Here is a 27,563-nt window from a genome sequence, read left to right as displayed (position 1 = left end):
AGTACATTCCAAATATGGCGATGACAGTAATTCCGCCGAGGATTTTCATATCTGAATCAAGCACTCAGCGCCGTGTTTAAATGGTAAACAAATGTGCTATAGTGTGAAAATGACAGAAAACATTACTACGCGCTAAATCCACTGCCATGTTAAATCCAGCGTCATAATCAATTTACTAACACATGGCTAAAAGCTTTAAATGTGTAAAGTTAGAAATAAGACGGACTGATTTTACGCTGAGAACATTCAATTTCGAACAGTTAAGTTTACATATGCTGTGACTGTTGGGGCTTGGACACGGTATGTGATGTAGCAAGTGTGCTAGGGGTTACCGTATGAGTGCAGTTATACAGTTTCTGATAATCGCTACTGTTTCAGCACTTTCTCGTTTGTCGGAACCTCAGAACAAAGGAATCCAATTAAAGAATGGCTACCACTTCTAAATTAGGATTGACACATTTCTTACTGGCGAATCTGCCATTACACATAGGCTTGAGTACTCTAAACAACTCGGAAATGAGAAGTAGCTTATTTTCTTTTACAGTAAGCATATGCAAATTTGTTTGTGTAACAACTGCAGTCTTACTTTTGTGATTTCAGACTATGTTCTTTGATAATCAGCCTTATAACCATTAGGTTGTCTAACACTGATAATATCACGTGCGTATGTGCGCAGTACGGAACCAGTTTCACAGCGACATAGTGGCAACATTTGCTGTATAATGACAATCAGCTCTCATGATACCAATTGTTGTCATAGCTCATCATTTGAAATGGTTGAAAAGTGTTAAGCTAAAAGTGCAATGTTTTATCAGCATTTATTTTCATAACTGTTATTAGCGGAGATAGAAGGTCCCCGAGAAGAGGAATAAAGCACGGTTGAGCTGGTAAATACGCCAAATGAAAGGCGAGGGTATATGTGTTGGTCACCTTCAGCATATAACAAATAGCCTTCATCCCTGAAAACGCTATGTCAGAGATATGATATTTCTTATCAAGTATTGTTTACAGTGTTTTTTGTTTACACACATTCTTGACCACATTACACCAACAATTCTACTGAACCTGAAATATGAATAGTGCGCGCGGTCCTTCATAGACAGTACGTAAGAGTACACATGACGTCACAATGGGTTCTATGTAGTACATTGCATAAGTACAGTTCAGAATTTATTTCCTTCCCTAGATAATAATAAAACACTGGGGTTTACCACTTAGTCGTGAGGCCCATATTGTAAGGTTAAACTTTTATGACATGGTTCGAGTATCTTCAGATACCCGTACTAGATTTTATTAATACTATACAGCTTTGCATTTACAATAGCAAATGTTATTATAGACTGTATGCCCGCACGAGATCAATAACGACATGTGTGTACGTGTCATTCAGGTGATTTTAAAGACCAACAAAGTGATTATCACTCATCGACATCGAACAAGATACAGGTATTATATATCAGGCAGTATCCTCACGTCGATATGTACCTGTTGTCGCGATTGTGAAAATTGTGATCCTTACTTTTATAAATTAGTTTTTGTTTGTTTGTTTGTTTGTTTGTTTTTCAGTTTTAGAACGTCACGGATCGAGCGGCAGCAGCAAGTTTATCGATTAACGTCTGATTACCGTAACATGTGAAGTAGCAGTTTCATTACTAGGTATTGATATCTATTTTAACATTATGAAGGTTTTAATGTTATATACGCTGTACGTAACATATATATGCTGCATCTTTGGATTATTGAAACACAACAAGCAAATCTTTGAAAGTCAAATTGGATTCTTTTCCAAAACAGATCTACACGGATAGTGAAAGGACAATTGAAAGCAATAACTATTTACCCGTAAACGTTAGTTTTACGGTTCCGCTATATACATTTTCTGCTGTATAGTATTACCCAATGGTTTTAAAGTTTTAAATTTAAAAAAATCAAGTATTTATTGAACGAAAAATAAGTTGTAATAGTGTGAAAGATAAATAAAAATATCGTCACTTATACAGTGATTAGTTTCATGTGTTTTTTTTACTTTGGTTGTGTTCGTGATCTGATTCTGTCAGACTATCAAACATGAATTTACCATAAAATTACTCCTCCTCCACCTCCACCTAACCAATTTCCCGCCTCCTCCACCTCCTCCGCCTATCCTCCCCCTCGCAACCTCTCCGATCATAAGTCACCTCCTCACTTCATCAAGTACTACCTATACACTAGTATACTACTTGCAGTTATGTTGACGAACTAAGGGTATTGTCAAACTATAATGATTTACAATCAAGCCGTAAACAGGTTATTACCTTCGTTGGTTTGGGCCATATTTTTAAACATGGCCCTCCATAGCTCTAAACTACTTGTAGATAGATGAGATAAGAAAAGAAATGACATCATCAAAATTGTGGTGTTTTTGTTTCTCCTATAGATGGAATGAATATTGGTTTACCGAAAGTCATTTTCACATTGATTTTAAGACATGACTTTAGAAAATATGGCGGATGTTGTTGTCGACATCTCTGATCCACATTACAGCCAAGTGTCACTGCTGCAGAGGCTGGTCCCGCGGTTTTGGAGCCCAGCAACAGCTTTACTGGGTCGTGAAGGGTTCTCTGGAGAACAATTTTGCGCACGATCCTGTCGCTTCGACTTCACGTTTTTATGAACGTCCAGTCTTCGTAATGAAATAAGGGAGGGCGCTGTGGGGGGTTTTCTAACTAAGCAATTGCATTAGTGTCAACAATCACGAAGGGCTAATTACCTGTTAGGCGACGTAGAAATTGTGTTCACTGAACACTGGTACTGGCGGGAATGACTCCTAAGGTCATTCGTATACTGCTACCTGTCAATCGACATATCGTAGATTCTACTATCTGTTGGTATCAAAAGATTTCGAAAATTATGCTACCTGTTGATATCAACATATCGTAGGTTCTGTTATCTGTTAATATCAACATATCGTAGATTCTGCTATCTGTTAATATTAACATATCGCAGATTCTGTTATCTTTATATATCAACACATCTTAGACCGAAATGACATGCATCAAAACATGTTGCAAAAGCCATTAAAATATAAAAAATTGAAGGTGTAACTAACTATAAAAATGTGGAGATGTAGCTAACTATAAAAATGTGAAGCTGTGACTAACTATACAAATGTGGAGATGTAACTAACTATAAAAATGTGAAGCTGTGACTAACTATAATGATATGAAGATGTAACTAAATAAGTTCGTTCCCAACAGTTCAAAACAACACCACAGATGACTACAGGGAGTACAGTAAATCAGCGATATGGTCGTGACATTTCTATGGTTTCGGGTGACAAATCTAGATTGAATGTGTAACAGGGGTATTGAGCAGGTCTCCTGAGGCCGTACTACTCTGGTAAAGTCCATAAAAGGGTCTCAGAATTTACGGAATAAGTCGAGAGTGTTAGATTATACAGTACAGTGATGTATCTAGAGAAGTAAAGTACGTTTCAATTCAAATTTCTAAGTGGTATGTTGCTCGAGGATGTCAAGTAACACTTCAGCACTGAACAACTTCATTAAGTCGTGTTTCCACAATCCGGATAACACTGAAGACGGTTACCTTGAAATGCTGATGCCAGTAAGCTGTAGGATAAATACTCAAAATACATGTTAGACGTTCGCACGCTTATCTAACGGCGGACATCAAGTTTAAACACCTGTATCAATTTGATTGAACTCAGGTACATTCATGAGATCGACTGTAAAATGGTTTTCAGATGGATTTTGTCTATCAAACGTTATCAATATTGAGACAATTTTATCGGTACGAACTCGACGGATAGCCAAGTCATTGGGGGATGTTTACAGGAAAAAAATAACTATCATTACTCCGTAACGCAACGTTATTCAAATGAACAATCTGGGGCACAGGGGCCTTTAACAATGTCTCTGGGGTATGATGACTTGTGGGGTACACTGTAACTATTTAAGGGGTCAATGAAATACATGAGAGAAATTTTCCACACTCAGAAAAGTCGCCACTTTTCGGCCAACTATTGTTCAAGTTTTACATCTTTGGTATCAAAATGCTCACAAATTTCTTACCTACAAGAAAATCACAACTCAAAGTACACCAGACTATATGTGAAACAGGGGTTCCCTAATGAAGCTATGTTGTTCTTGCCTGCGCATTGTGATACTTCATTTCGTATTCATGGTCATATGAATGACAACAGAATAAGGGTAAATGAAGTTCTTTATCTTGACTTTGTCTTAATCTAGCTGACATCCATATTGCCTGTGAATGCCAAATAAAAGCAGTGCAATGCTCATATTTATCAATTTCTTTTTTCATCTTTTTTTAAGAGAATATGGTTATATTAATTCCGTCATTACATAGCCGTTGGCTCATGACCTAGTAACATACAACCAATATTGGTAAGGTTGCATAGTAACAATGCCAAACACTGGCAAGTATGAACCGAGGACCTCCTCATCACTTTTTGTAATGTATACTGGGTTTCAATTTTGCGTGTTTAATATAGCCCCACTAGAGCATCTGCTCGTGCAAAATCAAACCCGTTTGAAAAGTTCAATAAGATTTCATCGAGATCGCAAAACAAAAACCGTTTGAACAGAGTATTCAGTCGAGAATATTTAAATATGTGAAATATGCGCTGTTCTTTTTATTATGTTGATATAGGACATATTGAAACAAAAGTTTGTCCCTAGATGATAGTTTTTAGGCCAACAAACTAAATGTTTGTGTTAATTTTGTGTCTTTAAATGCTAAATGAAATAAAGCAAAGCTGCATGGTAATAACGTGGACAAATTGTTAGAATATAGGATTACGTTTATATTTTGCTATAGGGCTATCGGGGATAAATATAATCAATTCATGTAAATTTTACATAACCGGTATTTGAATAGCAGTTATCTCACGATAACAAAAACGAAATGAATCCTTAGCAAACTACATCATTAAAATTTGTAAGTTCTATTATCTGTAGCAAAGCTTATCGATAAATCCTCCTACACGATGTTCTATACGCACCGCCGTACATCACAAGAATCGCTCTAACGCCACAGAGATGGCTGATGGGTTGTGGGCGTGTCCACGTCAATTAATCCGAGAGGCATTTGTTCTGGAATCAGAGGAGGAAACAATTTCCCTTCCTTGGGTTAAAACCACTAATTTTCTTGTAGATATTATATCGCAGTTCTTTCCTGTTTGTGTCACATCTAGAATTACTGACTACTACTGTAAACCGTCAGAAACATGACCTACATTGGACCTTGTGCATTTGCTATCAGGACAAAATTGATAAAAATAACTTCCGAGTATCACGTTCAACCAATGCTTCATTATGAAAATGAAGGACGTAAAGTCGATATATACATACATATACAAGACTTCATGTTCAAGACTTTAGGTTAATACGTTATGGTCTGTTTGTATCCATTCCTTTTCCATTACAAGTATGAAGGCTGACTGAAAAGTTATGAGCCTTGTACTGAAGAAGTTCAGCATGAATGTCTTTTTCAGCTCTACTATTCCATGACTATTAAAGGCTATGTACCCGAAGACTGATGTCATTTGGTCTAAGTGGTAACACTCTACAGTGAACAAGGCAAGTGGCTTTTGCAAAATGGCCAAACTCGCTGAAAGAGCAGTGTTTCAATATTTGCATAAGAAACGTCCAGCATATAAGGATAGCCATACTGAAATGATAGCAACACTAGGAAATTGTACCCCTTCATATACTACAGTGAAAAGGTGAATTGCCGAATTTAAGCGTGGCAGGCAGAGCCTTGAGGATGACGCCCGTCCTGGGAGACCTGTCACAGTTTTAACCCCAGAAATAGTCACTAAAGTTCATGATATTGTTACGGTTGACATGCGAGTTACAGTGAAATATTTAGCTAATACAGCTGGGATTTCACAGGAAAATGTACATGCCATTCACACGGTAAATCTTTCAATGAGAAAGCTCTTAGCCTATTGGGTACTAATACTTATAACAGTTGATCAGAAACTCATCAGGCGGTTATGTCGCGTTCTAATCTGAACCATTTAGAGGCAGGCCCCGCTAACTTTCTGTAGAAGTTTGTGACTATGGTTGAAACGTATACCATAGTTCACCCCCGCCAAAGAAGGGAAAGACTGTTCCATCAACTGCAAAGGTTTTTGTGATGCTGATGTTCTTCTGAGGGTAAATTATGTACAAAAGTGACAAACAATCCATAGCAATTGTAATGCATCTCTTCTAAGGCAGTTGAGAGAAAATATATAACTCAGTAAATGTGTGTTGCATCACCAGGGAAATGTCCCTGTTACATGTACCATATCTGTCGTTGTTATGGCTGCTATTAACGATTGTGGCTTTGAATTTATTGAGCATCCGCCTTATTCGTCTGATCTCGCTCCATCAGACTCTCATCTATTTTCAAAATTGAAAAAGACCATTTTCGGTACCCACTGTCGGACTCGGTCCGATGATGACGTCATACATGCAGTGGAGGACTTTCTGAACAGTCAAGAAAAGGATTTCTTTAAAAGTGGCATTGAGGCTCTCAAACATCACTGCCAACAGTGTACAGATATCGAAGGGAATTGTGTTGAAAAATAATGTAATATGTCCGCCAAAAGTCAATCCCTTAAATATGAAGCTCACAACTTATCAGTCAGCCCTCATATAATGTAGACACACCCGTTATATTCTTCAATGATCGATCGGACGCTGCATTAAACTTTTTTTTTTCTTTTTGTGATACTATACCTAAGATTGTAATTGACGGCTCCCTGGTGACTGTTTGACATGCTTTCCCGACTGTAATGGCCATTGGTTTGTTATCTATTACCTGATTGGTGCAGTAAAGCCGATGACGTGTCAGGCACCCGTAAATCGGCAAGGGTAGTCCATGCTTCATAAGTTTCAGCACCTGCTAAGTTTTATAGTGTGACCTACCGTGTTACGTTATGTAAATGATCTTACTGACATATCCATGTAGATCTTCTCTCGATCAATACACTAACTGATTTATGGTCAATAACGCCAAGTTTGGATATATGCCATGGCACGTGATGTATGTACCTACTTGGATATATCGCCAAATAACGCGTGAGGGTCACCGCTTTTGGGATCTTGCATGTAAATAGATTTACATGCGGCTTGCCAAATATAATATATATACAGTCCACAAGATGTCTTTCCTTTTACAAACAAAATGTTTGAAAGATGTTGCTACATTTTACAGTTACGTCAACGCACAACGCACCAAAAGCTCCATGCACACGTCGTCCACACACACGCTCTATACAGTATCTATCGCACAATTTCGCAATAGGATCGCACATTTTATGAGATTTCATAAAAAATGGTTGGCTGATATTACGGACTGAAAATTATACGGAAAAATCGTATGTTTTGTCTAAAAAGTGATCATATGATCGATTATTATAAAGTCATTTTTAATTCGACAGTTTTTTAAAAATAACACCGGACCTCAGACACACTTAAGACAGTGCCTTGAGGTATCAGATCGGACAACAAAAATTACATTAATATATAAAACGTGATAGATTCGAACCCGTAGCGGCTAGGTCACACGTGTAACAAACATAATACTTAAGATTAACCTGAGTATATGATTTCTGTTTACACGCTGTTTAAAAATGAGAGTAATGGAAATAGAATTTGCTTACTGACGGTATGCGATTTTAAATGATTCATCGCTGTGACATAAAGAGATGTTCATTTAATGTTTACATATATAATATATCTATAATGAGTTTCAGTACACTAAGGCTGGCCAGGTGCGTCATTTTGTAAATAAACGCTTTAAATCGCAAGTGCATATAACTTCAGTCCGTATCTGGTAGATCTGCATGTGTCCAACTTAAAAATTTATGGCTTAATTAGGAAATATACTCAGTGGAACTCTTGTATATTTAGAAAATAAACAAATGCTATCCCACATTTATCTATAGGTCATTTCTAGATTTATATCAACCACGATAGAACATTGTGCGAACATCGCGCAGACATCGTGCGCACATCGTTGTGCGATCACACAACTGTATGAACGCTGAGGGGCACTGTGTAGGATTCTAATTGAGATAGAAAGATAAGCAGGTTTGGTTTTATGTTTACAATAATAGCCTATTTATTTCTAATCACTGTTTATCAGATTAGGGGTCGTTAGTGTAGTGTCTGATACAAACCACGCTAGGTGTCGCTATGACCTTTCGGACATTCAGCGGACGACCACGATATAATGTACCTTTGTTTGAAATAAATATCGCTAAGGGTAGCTAAAAGTATTTTATATAACAATATGGCAATTTCCACATGACTGCTGTGAACTTAGAGTAGGATAAATACAAAGAGAGGGCTGTTCTAACTTCAGCAGTGTCCTGTATTTACAATGCTTGTCGTCAAATTACACAAGACATCATTTATCAATATAAACCTGCTGGAATTCCAATGATTTCCTACTCGTGAGTTCCTCTTTATGACTGTCGAACAGTACTAAACCATTTCTCCTAAGTTCTACTGAAGCTGACAGTTTGTTTACGACCTGGTTCGATCAGATTTCTGGTTGACACGATGATGGTGTGAGGCGTGAGTTATTTGCATTACAATTGTAACCAAAATGGCCACATTGCACGTGACTATGTCAAGAAGGAGTCAACAAACGTCAGAAACGCGTATAAACATTGTACTATAGATCACCAATAGCTTGTCTATTTTCGCACGAGATCAATCTCCGGGGGAAAATGGTCGTTTCTAATCAGTTTAATTTGGCGGATTGATTCAGCTTATGCAAAGCTTAAATGTATTGGGGGATAAAGCTGTGGTAAACATCATTAATATCTGTTAGTCAAACTGCACTGCTGCTGTACAGAAATACATCGTAAAATATTGAAAAGGGCATTTTATATTTCACGTGCAATTTTGAAAAGAGGTATGTTAAGGGTGAAGGGAAATTTCTTTTTAAAAGGATCTAAAATTAATATATATCTATATATATATGATGTTTATGACGTTATCAAGAATCGCAGTTAGTCCTCTTTTAAATTGTATGACGTCATACTATATTGGAATTGCGATGTCTTTTTATTGTTATGTGATGACGTCACAATATTTGTTACTGGGTGTGTTACTGACGCCAATATAGACGGTCCCGCAAGTGCGGAGCGAAGCTGGAACTTTTTTTTTTATAAATCTGGTAATTCAGTCTAAACTGATTTAAGCAGAGAAACCATATAATATATCTTATTTTTTTATTATTATTTCCATGGAAACGTAAGATGTAAAAAATGAAATGTTGAACCACTTTCGTTTACTTTATCCTTGAAAGAAAAAGTCCATCGATATAGACTACTACCGTATAGCACACTAGTAAGAATACCAGATCATAATTATGGTATGATTTCAAAGAACAATGAGGTCTTTTAGTGTATGTTATCTTGAAGCGTAATATAATGATTTGGCCGCCATATTGTTGTTCATAACGTTACCATGCCGACAAATTTTAAAGCATCTAATTTTTTCCTGTTATGCTACTTTATGACACTGTATTGCACCAAGTTAAACAACCATTTAAAGGCAAACCGTCATCGTTCCTTCTTTTGTGTCCACAATATTGACGTCATAATGGTTACGTATTGAATGGCATTTACAGCATAATGAATCGAATTTCTGGTTGATTTATATAGTGTTATTGCCCCGCCAATGTAAATATAGATATATGAATTGTTTCTTAGTGAGTATTAAAATTTATGTTTGTATACATGTTTGGAAACTAATAGATGAAAATGGCATTCATGATGCTGAGAATGCCACAAGGTCATTGTCAAATTTAATTTCCCCACGTGAGTACAGTGGATGTAAGCGATTCTCGTTTCGTACTATCAGATATCCAGTAGATAGTTGATGTCACATGGTATATCACCATGCCTTGAAATATCTCGAGTTAACTTTTGTTTTCAATATTGCTATACCAAAATCAAAATAACATTTCGGATTTATGAACTCTTTTTGTGGCCTTACTGGAAACGTAGATGTAACATCAGGCTCTAGTAAGACATGATTTCACAATCAACACCACGGCGATGGCAACGAGATAGGAAGAGAATTTTAATTCTATCTAATTTCATTGTTTTGCTTGTTTTTCATATTTCAGACATATAGTTGTATTTCAGAAAGGGAGCGCTACCTCTGAACGTTACAATCATCGTTCCTCGTGCTCTTGTCCATGGTAACGTATCTCTAAATGAAGAAAACATTTAATGACCTTAAAACGTTGCAGTATTCTGAGAAAATCCTCGTGAAGAATTTGCCCGTTGCGTGATTCCGTTTACTGTGTGGCTTGTGAATATTGTATTAGGTTGTAAATTTCAGTTTGGAATTCCCCGAGGAGGACATATTATATAATGGATCGCTGGGTCGCTTAAAGGTTAAATGATCGCAAATTTTGCTATCGTATTGAGTGCAGTAAGATTTCAAGGAGGAAGTCAGAATATGATATCCCTATGTAGCTTTATCTGATATAGAGTTGATGAAACATTGAGTGTTATATAATTTCGTTTTCTTCCATTGCTATTAGATCAAATGGCATTGTTTATTTATACGTATTACAACAGGTATTTGACCTGAGATATTGAAACCACGTGTTACATGGTCCAACACACAACTTTATGCAGGCAGTACCATCCTCAATAACAACCTGGAAATTTTCACAGAGAATTCAATCAAGATGAGATAAATATCAGCCAATTAAAGGACTCTGGTATCAATAATGTGTGTGAAATTTCAGATTTCAAAATGTGGCATCTTTTAGCAGGATTGTGATGCTACAATGGAGAGTATCATTGTACCGTAATACATTGCAAGCTAATGGCTTATGAAAATTGCAAGTATTGTTTACAATTGTTTGCCTCCTCCTCCCCACGCCCGTATCACTTCCCCCTCCCCTACTCCCCCCCCCCCCCCCCCCCCCCCCCCCCCCCCCCCCCCCAAGAAAAAAAAATTAATAGAAAAAAGGGGAAAAGAGGGAAATTGAAAATGATGAATATAAGTGTTGAAATGATGTTTTTTTCAGTTTTGGTGCGTGGCACAACTTACAGTACCTTATTATCCCGAGAAATACCCCCAAGGTATCATATGCTTAGATCAATTGACTGCACCGAATGCCCGAGCTACAATTGCTGTAGAAAGTCTGCCGATCCAAGATAGCTTCTTTAAAACATTCTCCAATGTCATCTGATTGCAAGATTCGCCATCGAAAATACTCGCCAGCTACATGTTCGTGATTTTAACGTGATTTCCGGGACGTAAAGCAGATCATATCATTCTAAATGGAATAATCAGGGATTAGTGTCAAAGTCTTATACCACTGTTAACATGCACGATTGTATCATATGGTATCAATTTCCCATAACCACTGATAACCCCATGAGGAACTCTTTCTCGGCTGATGTGACCAATCGTTAACAAACAATGAACGGAAATGAACGTGTATGAATGCATCAATTAGTAAGTGTTCGCGAGTTTCGTATTTGGTAAAAACACAAATACTGCTTAGTTATCAAATGGGAGGTGATTTAAATGGATATTGATGAATATCATTAAGTCTGTAGATAGCTATATAAAGTCCTAACAATTAGGTTTTGTTATAAATATTTTTATTTTCAATAAAATCATCGCATTCAAAGGAATTATGGATTGACATATATGGACTGCATTTTTCTTTCTTTTATGCCCGCATTTCCAAAGTAAATTATTGAATGTCACAGGTAAATGATTGCAAATGCACTAGTCGACCTTGCTTGTGGCACCACATTAAAATATTGACATGCCACATGTAAAAAGTTCCCCCTTGACATATAGCTATTGAAACAGAGGGCTTTCTCTCTAACAGGAAGCAGCGGTAGACGTCAGCACACGATCATTTCGTTGCTGATGACGAATTACACCGTTATGTTTCTTTCTGATGTCACCTGTAGAAGCACGCCCGACACGGGGGACGTCGGAATTGAGATAAACGTGGTTTCTGTCTAAATTTTAATTACTGATTTACTTGTCTAAAGCTTCATTTGAAGAAATATTCAATTTATAAACAACTTTGCCTATCTTTAATTACAAGTACCGACAGAAAAAATACTGAAAAAATTGACATTGTACAAATGAAAGCAGTTCCATCTTCTGGAGCTCTGTGATTACTTAATGGAGAAGTAGGCACTCATTACCCTCTGTTTTATATGAATTCGCTTAATGTCAAATGAAATATAAAGTGCCAGAATGAGTAGAGTTTTTGGTTTTAACAAATGTAGGTTGAGAGGACAAATATTAAAACATTGAAATTCATCTTTACGAGATTAACATCCCAATCGTTAATTCTCAACACCACGCCTCTGTAAGTTGACGTGTGTTTAGGTATTGACGGGTACTTCAATACATGTGTCTAAGTCTTCGATATCAGAGAAAAGTCTTGCACATAAAGTAATCTAAATGTCACCAATACGTCTCGTAGAATTCAATAAAAACTATCAGAAAATATCACATTAGATATGGACTTGCGCTAAGCGTTTTTATTTTTTTATTATTCGGGTTCAGATTGTATTTTCATTGTCTTATGTGTGGTATTAATGCATCTACCTACTCGTTATATAGGCACTGATAATCAATTTTAAATTGAATTTCATTGTGATATTAAGGATTCGTTAAACGAAAACCGCCTATTCGCCTTGACAGACCTAGTCAGAATCAAATACACAGAAATTCAAATAGAAAAACTAGAATTTGAGAATTTCATGAAGCTTTCTTCTTCATTGATATTGTGTCATTTATCAAGTACAGAAAATAATTCCGAGAATTTAAATTAAGCACCCGTATTCATCATCAAATCGACTCACAAATTTGACTGTGTAATCTATTCATCACCATGTTATCAAACCTCAGCGTTTCTGTATCCCCTTGAATATCTTCTGTTTGAATTGACACTAAGACCAGATCAGTGTGAATCGAACAGTTCCTCAAAAAGTAGGTCAAGGTGACTAAAAAAATTAAATTTCGTCATTGCGAGCTCACCCAACTCGTCCCTTTTAGCGATTGTGATGTTTATACAAGGCTATCATAACACTTAGCACCATAAAATGGATTAACTTTTTTGATCCACTTGTTAGCCGTATTGGAGAATTTGAAGGCCATTTGCGATGCAGGGCTTTGCTGATATTGTACCATTCTAAAAGGAAAATAATTCTGATAAAATGGCTGCGTTTTTTCCGATGGCTAGACTGATGGAATTGTCAATGCCTTACAGTATGTTGGAGTTATTTCTAGACAGCTCTATGTCTTGTAATGTGTCTTGTACAATGGACCCCTTTCTCGATGTGTCTTGTCAAGTGAATCTATTACTCCATACATTGATAGCACTGTGTCTAGTCTAGTGGACCTATTTCTCTATAGATTGTCAGTTCTGTATTTGGAAATGTGTCTTGTCTATCGAAGTTATATATTGATACATTGATAGTTCTGGTTCAGTCGACCTGTTTCTCGAGATATTGGTAGTTCTGTGTCTGGTTTAGTCGACCTTTTTCTCGAGATATTGGTAGTTCTGGCGATTTGTCTTGTCTATGATGTGTTTTTTATGTTCTACATACTTTCGGAATCATGTCAGTGAGGATGTGAAGGAGCGATATGTTTTCCTCTACCTGACGTTCTTACTACACTGTGAAAGAGGTGACATATTTATGTCTCCTTCGACTTATACTAATAATATACCTCAGTTTTGACTTTGGAGTATACTGTTTGAATTTGTTAGAATGACTAAGTGCTCTGTCCCGAGGCTGGGACTTTAAACGTCATTAACAGTAATAGGCTCCTTAATTAATCAGCATAGCACGGGATTCACGAGGAAAGACGGCAGGCGTTATCCCTTTAATTGGTCTTGTTAAAGTAGTCACCGGCCTTGAATGCTTCACAAGACATTAAACTTACATCTTTTTTGCCCTAAGGCCTCATTTCTGCCTCTTTGATATATTATTCTAGATATCTGTCGGTGCCATACCACTCAGCCAATTGACTAGGTGACAGTTCGGACACTGTCTTACTATGGTTGATATTTCAAAGGTAGTAAAACCATAGACACGTATTGAATTAAACATATATGATACGGACTGTAGGTTTTACTGTAATACGTGGAAGTTGTATGTCGTTCTGTTACTTCTGTTTCTATAACTAATGATTGAGTTATCATGTATTTCAGTCGTAGAAAATCTGACTTGCATTAAATAGGATTTTTATCACTTTTTAAAATGGACAACAGTATCCAAGTTTCTTCAGAAATAAACGTTCGTTGTACATGTGAAGGAATGATTTGCAACAAAGGCGCTGATCATGTAAATTTAAATATCTGCATTTATTTATCTTCAAAACTCAGATGAAGCACTTTGATCTTAAGAGCCACAATACCGTGACGGTAATTGATTTCAAGTTGATTGTCAGCAAGAATATAACGGTCTGGAATTCTTCGTTATTATTACAGGCGATATCATAAGAAATGCGTAGAAGAACAATCAAGACTTTTTTTAAAAATTGATATTGTCATGGTTATTCGTTTGTCGTTGGAAGCGAGGCCATCTTGATCTATGAAATAAAATGGAATCGTTTCTAATAGTCCGGGATTCTGTACTATTGAGAAGACTAGCCTTTAAGTCAAATGTTTGTTGAATCGTGTACTTTTAAGAAATTTGCCAAAAATGCTGCTTTATGACGCAGACATTAACCGATATTTTGTCTAGATTTAACGGTTAACACGGCTTAATTTAACTATAAATTAAAATAGCAGTCAATAGATTTACAGCTTTCTTTTTAAACTATACATCAGAAAAAAGTAACAACCATGTTGAGTCTACGACTACATTAATGAACCAACTACTAAGCTTTCAATTTGTTATAGGATGTGCCGAAATCTGTCACCAGTGTTTTAACTAATATGTATATCAGAAGATGTGTGCTCGCTAGGCAAATATCACGTTTTAATGAAGGGAGGTAATTTTCGTTGCTTATCATATTTGAGATGATAATGGATAATTAGGGTGTTTATAACAGCCAATATAATGAGATAAACTGAAGCAGCGTAATGTACAGAGAACTTCTCAAAGCATTGTTATCTTAACAAAATATCGATAACATAAATTGCCGCAATGTCAGTAAGTTCGGAAGCATTTGATATTAATGTGTTGGTATGAAATAAGAATTATTGCTTGTTTAATATCATAGTTACTCGATAAAAATGGTTTCCATTCTTAGAGAATAAAACCGTGTTTCGAGTTTTTGACTTTAAGATGCGGTTTTATCCTGAACCTGTGTCCCCGGCTATCTATTTTTAATCAACAACTCATGGGGTCAGCTAATTTCGCGAGAGTGTATAGTAAATATCTACAGACCCCAGATGTTGTTCTTGTACGTTGGTCTTCTTTCTTTCTCTCGAAAGTAGATTGGAACAAAACATGGCACCTCCAACGGATGGGACAGAGAAGTTATATTATCACATTAAGGTTCTATATAGTTTGTTATGTGCGTTAACGATATCGGTGTCTGTCGGAATGTTCCTGATCCATCGCGAATCCAACACAGAAATAGTGAGAGCCGCGATTCAGTCGTACTGGGATGGTGTAGAGGCAGATTTTCACAAAGACTTTAAAATGTTGCAAGATTTGAATGAAAGCGGAAACGGTATTCCTTTAAGAAGGAGACTCCGTGAAGCACCTGATGGCAGGACACCGGAAGAAAGACGCATACTCTCAAAATTGCTACAGGTATTGTACAAAGACAATTGTTTTTTTTTTTTTTTTTTTTAAATCATTCCTGCGTAGAACTGAGTTGGTAAGAAATCCGTCCAGGCTTGAGTAAAATTGTGTATCGACACGAAGTAACACAATATCTTAGAGGCAAACATGATGTTCGTTAGTTAGGTAATAAGTAAAGAAATGTTTCCTTCATATCTTTATGGACAAGATTTATTAATAATTTGGCAATGTGTACGAGACAGATTACAAGAACTACAAGTTCACATTAGAGCTAGAGAAAATCCGTTCGGCGGGAAGATCGGCTTTATGTAATCCACCAGATATATCATGATTTTTTCCACAGAAATGAGTAATTATCATTTCATTCCCATAGCTGGCAACACTTTGGTCTGTATGTGCTTTGATTTATTAAAAACCTGATGATGTATTTCATTTGGTCATTAAATTCTATATGTTCCATCAGATTTCGTCCTAATTGGTTTTTTGTGTACTTCAATAATAAATATGTACATGCACACTGGATATCTAAGTTCTGTGTCGTGTAGAAGAATGATAATGCTGGTGTAAATGTAATGGAAATTCATGTAAGCGCAGATATTCATCGGTTGTGTACATGAAGCAAATGCCTGATTATGTCGGGGAAACTGCCCGTAACTGTCAAGTTAAACCTTTACCGATCTGATAACATTGTCAGTTACTATTGGGATAAACCTGTACCGTTCTGATAACATTGTCAGTTACTGTTGGGATAAACCTGTACCGGTCTGATAACCTTGTCAGTTACTGTTGGGATAAACCTGTACCGGTCTGATAACCTTGTCAGTTGCTATTGGGATAAACCTGTACCGGTCTGATAACCTTGTCAGTTACTGTTGGAGTAAACCTGTACCGGTCTGATAACATTGTCTGTTACTGTCAGGATAAACCTGTACCGGTTTGATAACATTGTCTGTTACTGTCAGGTTAAACCTGTACCGGTCTGATAACATTGTCTGTTACTGTTGGAGTAAACCTGTACCGGTCTGATAACCTTGTCAGTTACTGTTGGAGTAAACCTGTACCGTTCTGAGAACATTGTCTGTTACTGTCAGGTTAAACCTGTACCGGTTTGATAACATTGTCAGTTACTGTTGAGATAAACCTGTACCGGTCTGATAACATTGTCAGTTACTGTTGGGATAAACTTGTACAGGTTTGATAACATTGTCAGTTACTGTTGGGATAAACCTGTACCGGTCTGATAACATTGTCTGTTACTGTTGGAGTAAACCTGTACCGTTCTGAGAACATTGTCTGTTACTGTCAGGTTAAACCTGTACCGGTTTGATAACATTGTCAGTTACTGTTGAGATAAACCTGTACCGGTCTGATAACCTTGTCTGTTACTGTCAGGTTATACCTGTACCGGTCTGATAACATTGTCAGTTACTGTTGGGATAAACCTGTACAGGTTTGATAACATTGTCAGTTACTGTTGGGATAAACCTGTACCGGTCTGATAACATTGTCAGTTACTGTTGGAGTAAACCTGTACCGGTCTGATAACCTTGTCAGTTGCTATTGGGATCAACCTGTACCGTTCTGATAACATTGTCAGTTACTGTCAGGTTAAACCTGTACCGTTCTGATAACATTGTCAGTTACTGTCAGGATAAACCTGTACCGGTCTGATAACATTGTCAGTTACTGTTGGAGTAAACCTGTACCGGTCTGATAACCTTGTCTGTTACTGTCAGGTTAAACTTGTACTGGTCTGATAACATTGTCTGTTACTGTTGGGATAAACCTGTACCGGTCTGATAACCTTGTCTGTTACTGTCAGGTTATACCTGTACCGGTCTGATAACATTGTCAGTTAATGTCAGGTTATACCTGTACCGGTCTGATAACCTTGTCAGTTAATGTCAGGTTAAACTTGTACTGGTCTGATAACATTGTCAGTTACTGTTGGGATAAACCTGTACCGTTCTGAGAACATTGTCTGTTACTGTCAGGTTAAACCTGTACCGGTTTGATAACATTGTCAGTTACTGTTGGGATAAACCTGTACCGTTCTGATAACATTGTCTGTTACTGTTGGAGTAAACCTGTACCGTTCTGAGAACATTGTCTGTTACTGTCAGGTTTAACCTGTACCGGTTTGATAACATTGTCAGTTACTGTTGAGATAAACCTGTACCGGTCTGATAACCTTGTCTGTTACTGTCAGGTTATACCTGTACCGGTCTGATAACATTGTCAGTTACTGTTGGAGTAAACCTGTACCGGTCTGATAACCTTGTCTGTTACTGTTGGGATAAACCTGTACTGGTCTGATAACATTGTCTGTTACTGTTGGAGTAAACCTGTACTGGTCTGATAACATTGTCTGTTACTGTTGAGATAAACCTGTACCGGTCTGATAACCTTGTCAGTTACTGTTGAGATAAACCTGTACCGGTCTGATAACATTGTCTGTTACTGTCAGGTTATACCTGTACCGGTCTGATAACATTGTCTGTTACTGTCAGGTTAAACCTGTACCGTTCTGATAACATTGTCAGTTACTGTCAGGTTAAACCTGTACCGGTCTGATAACCTTGTCAGTTACTGTTGGAGTAAACCTGTACCGGTCTGATAACATTGTCTGTTACTGTCAGGTTAAACCTGTACCGGTCTGATAACATTGTCAGTTACTGTTGAGATAAACCTGTACCGGTCTGATAACCTTGTCAGTTACTGTTGGAGTAAACCTGTACCGGTCTGATAACATTGTCAGTTAATGTCAGGTTATACCTGTACCGGTCTGATAACATTGTCTGTTACTGTTGGAGTAAACCTGTACCGGTCTGATAACCTTGTCTGTTACTGTCAGGTTATACCTGTTCCGGTCTGATAACCTTGTCAGTTGCTATTGGGATAAACCTGTACCGTTCTGATAACATTGTCAGTTACTGTCAGGTTATACCTGTACTGGTCTGATAACATTGTCTGTTACTGTTGAGATAAACCTGTACCGGTCTGATAACCTTGTCAGTTACTGTTGAGATAAACCTGTACCGGTCTGATAACATTGTCTGTTACTGTCAGGTTATACCTGTACCGGTCTGATAACATTGTCTGTTACTGTTGAGATAAACCTGTACCGGTCTGATAACCTTGTCAGTTACTGTTGAGATAAACCTGTACCGGTCTGATAACATTGTCTGTTACTGTCAGGTTATACCTGTACCGGTCTGATAACATTGTCTGCTAATGTCAGGTTAAACCTGTACCGTTCTGATAACATTGTCAGTTACTGTCAGGTTAAACCTGTACCGGTCTGATAACCTTGTCAGTTACTGTTGGAGTAAACCTGTACCGGTCTGATAACCTTGTCTGTTACTGTCAGGTTAAACCTGTACCGGTCTGATAACATTGTCAGTTACTGTTGGAGTAAACCTGTACCGGTCTGATAACCTTGTCAGTTGCTATTGGGATAAACCTGTACCGGTCTGATAACCTTGTCAGTTGCTATTGGGATAAACCTGTACCGGTCTGATAACCTTGTCAGTTACTGTTGGAGTAAACCTGTACTGGTCTGATAACATTGTCAGTTACTGTCAGGATAAACCTGTACCGGTCTGATAACCTTGTCAGTTACTGTTGAGATAAACCTGTACCGGTCTGATAACCTTGTCAGTTACTGTTGGAGTAAACCTGTACCGGTCTGATAACATTGTCTGTTACTGTTGGAGTAAACCTGTACCGGTCTGATAACATTGTCAGTTACTGTTGAGATAAACCTGTACCGGTCTGATAACATTGTCAGTTACTGTTGGAGTAAACCTGTACCGGTCTGATAACCTTGTCTGTTACTGTCAGGATAAACCTGTACCGGTCTGATAACCTTGTCAGTTGCTATTGGGATAAACCTGTACCGGTCTGATAACCTTGTCAGTTGCTATTGGGATAAACCTGTACCGGTCTGATAACCTTGTCAGTTACTGTTGGAGTAAACCTGTACTGGTCTGATAACATTGTCAGTTACTGTCAGGATAAACCTGTACCGGTCTGATAACCTTGTCAGTTACTGTTGGGATAAACCTGTACCGGTCTGATAACCTTGTCAGTTACTGTTGGAGTAAACCTGTACCGGTCTGATAACATTGTCTGTTACTGTCAGGTTAAACCTTTACCGGTCTGATAACATTGTCTGTTACTGTTGAGATAAACCTGTACCGGTCTGATAACCTTGTCAGTTACTGTTGGAGTAAACCTGTACCGGTCTGATAACCTTGTCTGTTACTGTCAGGTTATACCTGTACCGGTTTGATAACATTGTCAGTTACTGTTGGAGTAAACCTGTACCGGTCTGATAACCTTGTCTGTTACTGTCAGGATAAACCTGTACCGGTCTGATAACCTTGTCAGTTGCTATTGGGATAAACCTGTACCGGTCTGATAACCTTGTCAGTTGCTATTGGGATAAACCTGTACCGGTCTGATAACCTTGTCAGTTACTGTTGGAGTAAACCTGTACTGGTCTGATAACATTGTCAGTTACTGTCAGGATAAACCTGTACCGGTCTGATAACCTTGTCAGTTACTGTTGAGATAAACCTGTACCGGTCTGATAACCTTGTCAGTTACTGTTGGAGTAAACCTGTACCGGTCTGATAACATTGTCTGTTACTGTCAGGTTAAACCTGTACCGGTCTGATAACATTGTCTGTTACTGTTGAGATAAACCTGTACCGGTCTGATAACCTTGTCAGTTACTGTTGGAGTAAACCTGTACCGGTCTGATAACCTTGTCTGTTACTGTCAGGTTATACCTGTACCGGTTTGATAACATTGTCAGTTACTGTTGAGATAAACCTGTACCGGTCTGATAACATTGTCAGTTACTGTTGGGATAAACCTGTACCGGTCTGATAACCTTGTCAGTTACTGTCAGGTTATACCTGTACCGGTCTGATAACATTGTCTGTTACTGTCAGGATAAACCTGTACCGGTCTGATAACATTGTCAGTTACTGTTGGGATAAACCTGTACCGGTCTGATAACCTTGTCTGTTACTGTCAGGTTAAACCTGTACCGGTCTGATAACCTTGTCTGTTACTGTCAGGTTATACCTGTACCGGTCTGATAACATTGTCAGTTACTGTTGGAGTAAACCTGTACCGGTCTGATAACCTTGTCAGTTACTGTTGGAGTAAACCTGTACCGTTCTGATAACATTGTCTGTTACTGTCAGGTTATACCTGTACCGGTCTGATAACATTGTCAGTTACTGTCAGGTTAAATCTGTACCGTTCTGATAACATTGTCAGTTACTGTCAGGTTAAACCTGTACCGGTCTGATAACCTTGTCAGTTACTGTTGGAGTAAACCTGTACCGGTCTGATAACATTGTCAGTTACTGTCAGGTTAAACCTGTACCGGTCTGATAACATTGTCAGTTACTGTCAGGTTAAACCTGTACCGTTCTGATAACATTGTCAGTTACTGTCAGGTTAAACCTGTACCGGTCTGATAACCTTGTCAGTTACTGTTGGAATAAACATGTACCGTTCTGATAACATTGTCTGTTACTGTCAGGTTATACCTGTACCGGTCTGATAACATTGTCAGTTACTGTCAGGTTATACCTGTACCGGTCTGATAACCTTGTCAGTTACTGTTGGAGTAAACCTGTACCGGTCTGATAACATTGTCAGTTACTGTCAGGTTAAACCTGTACCGGTCTGATAACATTGTCAGTTACTGTCAGGTTAAACCTGTACCGGTCTGATAACCTTGTCAGTTACTGTTGGAGTAAACCTGTACCGGTCTGATAACATTGTCAGTTACTGTCAGGTTAAACCTGTACCGGTCTGATAACCTTGTCAGTTACTGTTGGAGTAAACCTGTACCGTTCTGATAACATTGTCTGTTACTGTCAGGTTAAACTTGTACCGGTCTGATAACATTGTCAGTTACTGTTGGGATAAACCTGTACCGGTCTGAAAACCTTGTCAGTTGCTATTGGGATAAACCTGTACCGGTCTGATAACATTGTCAGTTACTGTCAGGTTAAACCTGTACCGGTTTGATAACATTGTCAGTTACTGTTGGGATAAACCTGTACCGGTCTGATAACCTTGTCAGTTGCTATTGGGATAAACCTGTACCGGTCTGATAACATTGTCTGTTACTGTCAGGTTAAACCTGTACCGGTTTGATAACATTGTCAGTTACTGTTGAGATAAACCTGTACCGGTCTGATAACCTTGTCTGTTACTGTCAGGTTATACCTGTACCGGTCTGATAACATTGTCTGTTACTGTTGAGATAAACCTGTACTGGTCTGATAACATTGTCTGTTACTGTTGAGATAAACCTGTACCGGTCTGATAACCTTGTCAGTTACTGTTGAGATAAACCTGTACCGGTCTGATAACATTGTCAGTTACTGTTGGAGTAAACCTGTACCGGTCTGATAACATTGTCAGTTACTGTTGGGATAACTGTACCAGTCTGATAACCTTGTCAGTTACTGTTGGGATAAACATGTACCGGTCTGATAACCTTGTCAGTTACTGTCAGGTTATACCTGTGCCAATCTGTTAACCTGTACCAGATATCAAGCCTAACAAATTAACTCGCATGTCCCCCTCGCTCCCCTATTGTATCAATATATATACTGTATCCATCCATCCGTCTGTCGGTCCGTCCGTCCACTAACCAATTCGCTAACCAATAAAGAGGCGTCCTTGATTTACCCAGTCTTTGCCTAGCTGTACATCATACAGTCTGAAAGTCGATTGTTTAGTTGACGTTTAACACGACAACCAGTTTAGCTAACTACTAGGTTCGCAAATCTTTCGGATTTATATTATGTGACAAAACAAACACTTCCTCTAGACTATATTGTTATGTCGTCTGGGCGCTAAAATCTGACCACTATCGTGGATCGGCATTGAAGTTCCCACGAGACTAGTGACGTCAATGTACGAGAGAGCAGCACGCAATTCTGGTCTCGCACCACCGAACCAGTCACATGTTCATAACTGATATGTCCCGCACATGGACACTCTTTTCCCGCATTCGCGCACACCATACCAGAAGTGTTGTCAAAAATTCCAACTTGTGTTACAATATGTAATCGATAGAATCGAAACGAAAAGTTATTGATGAAAACAAAGCAACGCAGTCGAAAAGTCAATCCTGATCATTTTGAAGTCTATGTAAGTCAGAGAAACGCTTGTAAAACTAGGTCAGGGTGCGCCTTTACCATCTACCCTCAGGATGCAACCTACAGTGTGGTCACGTGACTAAGGAACATGAACGGAACTGCAAACACAATGAACCGGAGAAACGTTGTGAGAAAAAAATATGCTGGAAGAGTCGTTGTATCTTTTTCTGTGATCTGATACGGTATATATCGGTGTCATGTAGTAATGTTTATGAATGTCATTTTGAAAGTTCCACGTCACAAAGCAGCATAGAAATAATAAAAACACATAAACCCGTTTGTGAACTTTTTAACTCCTATAGTACAAACATGCTTATTAAAACTGCAACGTAGGGGAAAATAGAATGAACTTTGTCCTGCACTTCACCTAATTTTATTTATGATATTTAATTATATTTTACGGTGTATATCGGATGATTTAGAACTGCTCTGTCTTAATTTTATAATAAAGCTATTGTTGGTATGGATGATCCTAGACAGACCTATACTAAACGAGATAAACACCTGCCCGATTGTTGTACATTCGCGTGATGCATTGAATCAGTAATTCAGTGCCTTCGTCGCCTATCTCACTAAGTACAGCTAAATAGGCGTTCATCATGTCGGGCACGCATAACACATTTTTTATGTTGAAAGAAAATCCATGTTTAGATAAAACTTTAACGTTGTTCTTGGTTATATAGACATAGAAAAGTACAGTAAACCTTTAACGGTCGTAACTATATAAGGTAACCTGCGTACATCTATTCGCTTCACACCCAACACATTGACTTGATGTACCCAGCAGTGATACACGTACCTGATTACAAGTAATGATTGCCGATTCATGTTTATAAGTACTGTTTCTCTTCTGTTGGTTCTGTTAGAATTACACTAATATGGTGCCGAAGGCAGACAGCGTCGACATGTGAAGTCTTCTCTTCAGTGTCGATTCATTGAACAGTCAACGTGAGTTCTTTGTCGCTGATTGGTCCATTCTGTGGACACCTTTGATATGTGACCTTGCCATTGATTGGTCAATTTTGTGAACACCTTTGATATGCAACCTTGTCGCTGATTGGTCCATTATGTGTACACCTTCGATAAGCAACCTTTGCCGTTGATTGGACCGTCCAATGGACACCTTCGATAAGCAACCTTTGCCGTTGACTTGTCCGTTCAGCACACATCTTTGATATAAATGTATGTTACCTTTACCGACTTCCCATTTCTAAAATAACTTGATCTAGAGGTTAGTCAACTCCACCAGTATCAAACACGATGTGTACTTTATTTACTTTAGTAGATAGAATTCCCATGATCCTCTACCAACTTGGTTAGAATTATTTAATCAATCATGGCAGTGTTATTAGTTGGATTATTTTTTTATTTCTGTACATTTTGTCACGATGTTGCTTCAAAGAAAACAACATTAGAGTCAATAAATCGTTTAAATCTAGGGATGACACGTATGTCAGATGACAAATCACAGTCATAATTTCGTATTAGAAACGGTGAATGAGTATATAAAGATGAAAACACTGATCCCATCCCGTCAACTACTCGTGATAATCTGGTTACATTTCCCTGTAAGGCGCTCTCGTATCGCTCTAACCAACAATATATGGGATCAATTGTACATTTAAAAACGGTAGCATTGTGTCTTATGCATCTTCTGCCTTCGATTATTCCGATAATTGGTATGATTTATGAGTAAAATAATTAACTTTGTAAGCGATTAAAACAGTCTCAGAGGACAGAATATTCGAGGTGGTATACTGCCTTATGTCATCTGATGATACCAGCTGACATTTTGAATAAGAGCTCTTTAATGTCGCCGAAAGACAATAAACTAGGACGAGATTGTTCCATATATCATCATTTCTGCTGTCAAGTTTACTAAATTACAATAGAAAAAGTAAAATGTTGACTGCTTGCATTCCCAATGATTGGTAAATCCACGTGCAGTTTTATGAGCAGCTTTATGGACTATACTAGTCTGGTATGCAAGTAAACACGTAAAGGATTGGTTTTCTTTGCTGCTTGGTTTCATGTATTCACCAGTTTCTCAATGAGACTATTCCTCAAATACATATTCTAAACATCACTTTCCTCCAACTTTCCAGCTTCTTTTTGCTTTTAATTGGATTTGTCCGGATCACTTACAAATGTATAGTGAGCGGGATATGGGGTTTAACTTCCCATGTAAAACTATTCTAAACATACTTCCATTAACTTTTTGTATCCGGATTCTTGGTCACGTGATATTTATTTCCTTGATATTTGATGTTGTTTTTTTCAAAATCCTTTATCATGTGATTGTTTTTTCTTGTTTTTTTTTATCTAGGATCATTTTTTATTCAAATCTTTCATGTTTCGGAATTTGGACGCAATGATTTATCGTTCACAGAAATCCAACATCATTGTCATGGTAGGTGGTCGTGGAGAGTTCACCATTGTTTATTTCTATCTGGAAATGTTCAAATCCTGACATACTATTGATGATGGGACGTGGTAGGGATCACATCTAGTTTTATGTTCCGGCACTTCAGTAGCTCTGGGCACGAATGACCTCTTCATCTGTAGACGGTGTTTCGGAGAACTGTATCCCGACGAAATCATTTAACAAACGAACTTTTCTAGAGTCCATCTTACTTAAGACTGACTACACCTCTGTGTCAACCCCATCACTTTACAGAAAGTAGGCCAATTGTTCGTTTGTTATGATTTTATCTTCCGATGCTGCACTGCTTATTCTCATTAAGAATGAAAAATCGCCAATTTAGTGTGCCCATAATTGGCCAATTTCTGTCCTGAAATCCTGTAGAGAGTTCCAGACTTAATCTATGAAATTGGTCAATTTCATCTTGTTGAGAGCTTGTGTAGAATAGTCCAGGACATTTCCGAACAGCCCTACTGAACTTCCGGTTGCAGTCCAATCCGGTATTTCCTGTAAGCAGGATACTTCACAACTGACGAAGCAGAACTATTGGATGGCTTGGTGGTGTGTTAATCACATCATCAATATCTGTGTAGAATGTCGTACAGACCTAGTGACTTTACGACACCAATCCTATTTATGGCCAATTTACACTTCGCCCAAGGTCACCTTCCTTTGCATGGTCGGACCGGCTATTACAGTTGTTGTACAAATAGGTGAATATCTTTCAATACCAAGTTATCCACTACATTGTACTTTTAGTATGACCCAAGTTGTGAATTTGTTGATTTATGAAACTTCATATCAAAACTTACTTTGAATGAAGGAGATAAGAAAAACTTAACTTGATTATTGAACAATTTCGAATACTTGTTCACAGATGATCAAACCAAAAAATGTTTTTGTCGATTACATGTACATTTCCCCAGTTATACACTTATAGTACAAGTATGACTTGTTAGATCTAATAGGAGAAACACTACACAACATAAAATAAAATATTGTCCACCTATCACTGAATCTGAATCACTGAATTTATTCTATTTCACGGTAGTCATGACAGGAGTATAGCTACAGAACAGAAGTTATGGCAAGGACTGTGTTATTTCAGGGATGTTGTGAAAAGGGCTATGGGTTTTCTTTCACGGAAGGTAGGGAAAGGACTCTATTTCCTCACGGATGTTTTGACAAGGACTATATAATTTTACTTACATGACAAGGATTCTCTCTCTCTCTCTCCTAGTCTCTCTCTCTCTCTCTCTCTCTCTCTCTCTCTCTCTCTCTCTCTCTCTCTCTCTCTCTCTCTCTCTCTCTCTCTCTCTCTCTCTCTCTCCTAGTCTCTCTCTCTCCATCTTACTCTCCCTCTCTCTCTCTCTCTCCTAGTCTCTCTCTCTCTCTCTCTCTCTCTCTCTCTCTCTCTCTCTCCTAGTCTCTCTCTCTCCATCTCTCTCTCTCTCTCTCTCTCTCTCTCTCTCTCTCTCTCTCCTAGTCTCTCTCTCTCTCCTAGTCTCTCTCTCGCTCGCTCTCTCATTCTTTTAACGAAGTTTGACAAGACCTTTGGCATTTTTATCCAGAAGTTAACAAAATGATATATTTACCTCAAGAAAATTATAATAAGAACTGTGTTTATTTCAAGGAAGGTATCACGATTACTATATTCTTTTTATCAAATTTATTTTCAAGTTATCTTATTTTTTACGATTTTTATTGCATTTGCGGAAACAGTGAAAAATCCGACTTACCAGTAACACTCTTTATGGTATGAATTCGACAAATTCCCGTGGAAACAGCAAAAGTTGAAAAATATCCGACAAAGAAATAAAGATACCAAGTCACGTATTGGTGCAGTAGACCAAATCTGGTCTCTGACTTCAATGTCATCTACACAAACGGCAAAGAACACCCCCGATTTCGGGCTCCACATCTGTCGCTTCGGCAAACCTCGTTCGCTGAAAGGGCGTAAAAGTAGATGTAAAACCCGTTAAATAATAATGATAAAATATATATAAAAAAGAATTCCTTCAAGAGTTGATGGTGTAATACAACAGGTCTACTATGTCGCCTATTCCCCCGACCAACTCTTGCCTTTTACATCAATGCCCACTTAACAAACGACAAAGAAGACTTCTAATTCTGGAGTCTATGTCAATGACCTGGGCGA

General features: G+C 38.0%; 1 protein-coding gene across 1 annotated transcript in view; it reads left to right on the top strand.

Annotated features, from left to right (window-relative positions):
* The first annotated feature begins 15,566 nt into the window (after nt 1–15,566).
* The window catches only part of LOC132559488 (uncharacterized), a 39,266-nt gene continuing 27,269 nt past the window's right edge, over nt 15,567–27,563 (top strand). Inside the window, exon 1 of the mRNA XM_060224114.1 lies at nt 15,567–15,793. Within this exon, the coding sequence (XP_060080097.1) occupies nt 15,581–15,793 (213 nt within the window). The 5' untranslated portion in view covers nt 15,567–15,580. The remainder of the gene's footprint in view (nt 15,794–27,563) is intronic.

The sequence above is a fragment of the Ylistrum balloti genome, unplaced genomic scaffold (assembly GCF_031769215.1).
Source record: "Ylistrum balloti isolate Yb309-2 unplaced genomic scaffold, AGI_CSIRO_Ybal_v1 Utg370924, whole genome shotgun sequence".
NCBI classification, from domain to species: domain Eukaryota; kingdom Metazoa; phylum Mollusca; class Bivalvia; order Pectinida; family Pectinidae; genus Ylistrum; species Ylistrum balloti.
Note: the sequence above shows the minus strand (reverse complement) of the source record. Positions and strands in the feature narration are given on the sequence as shown.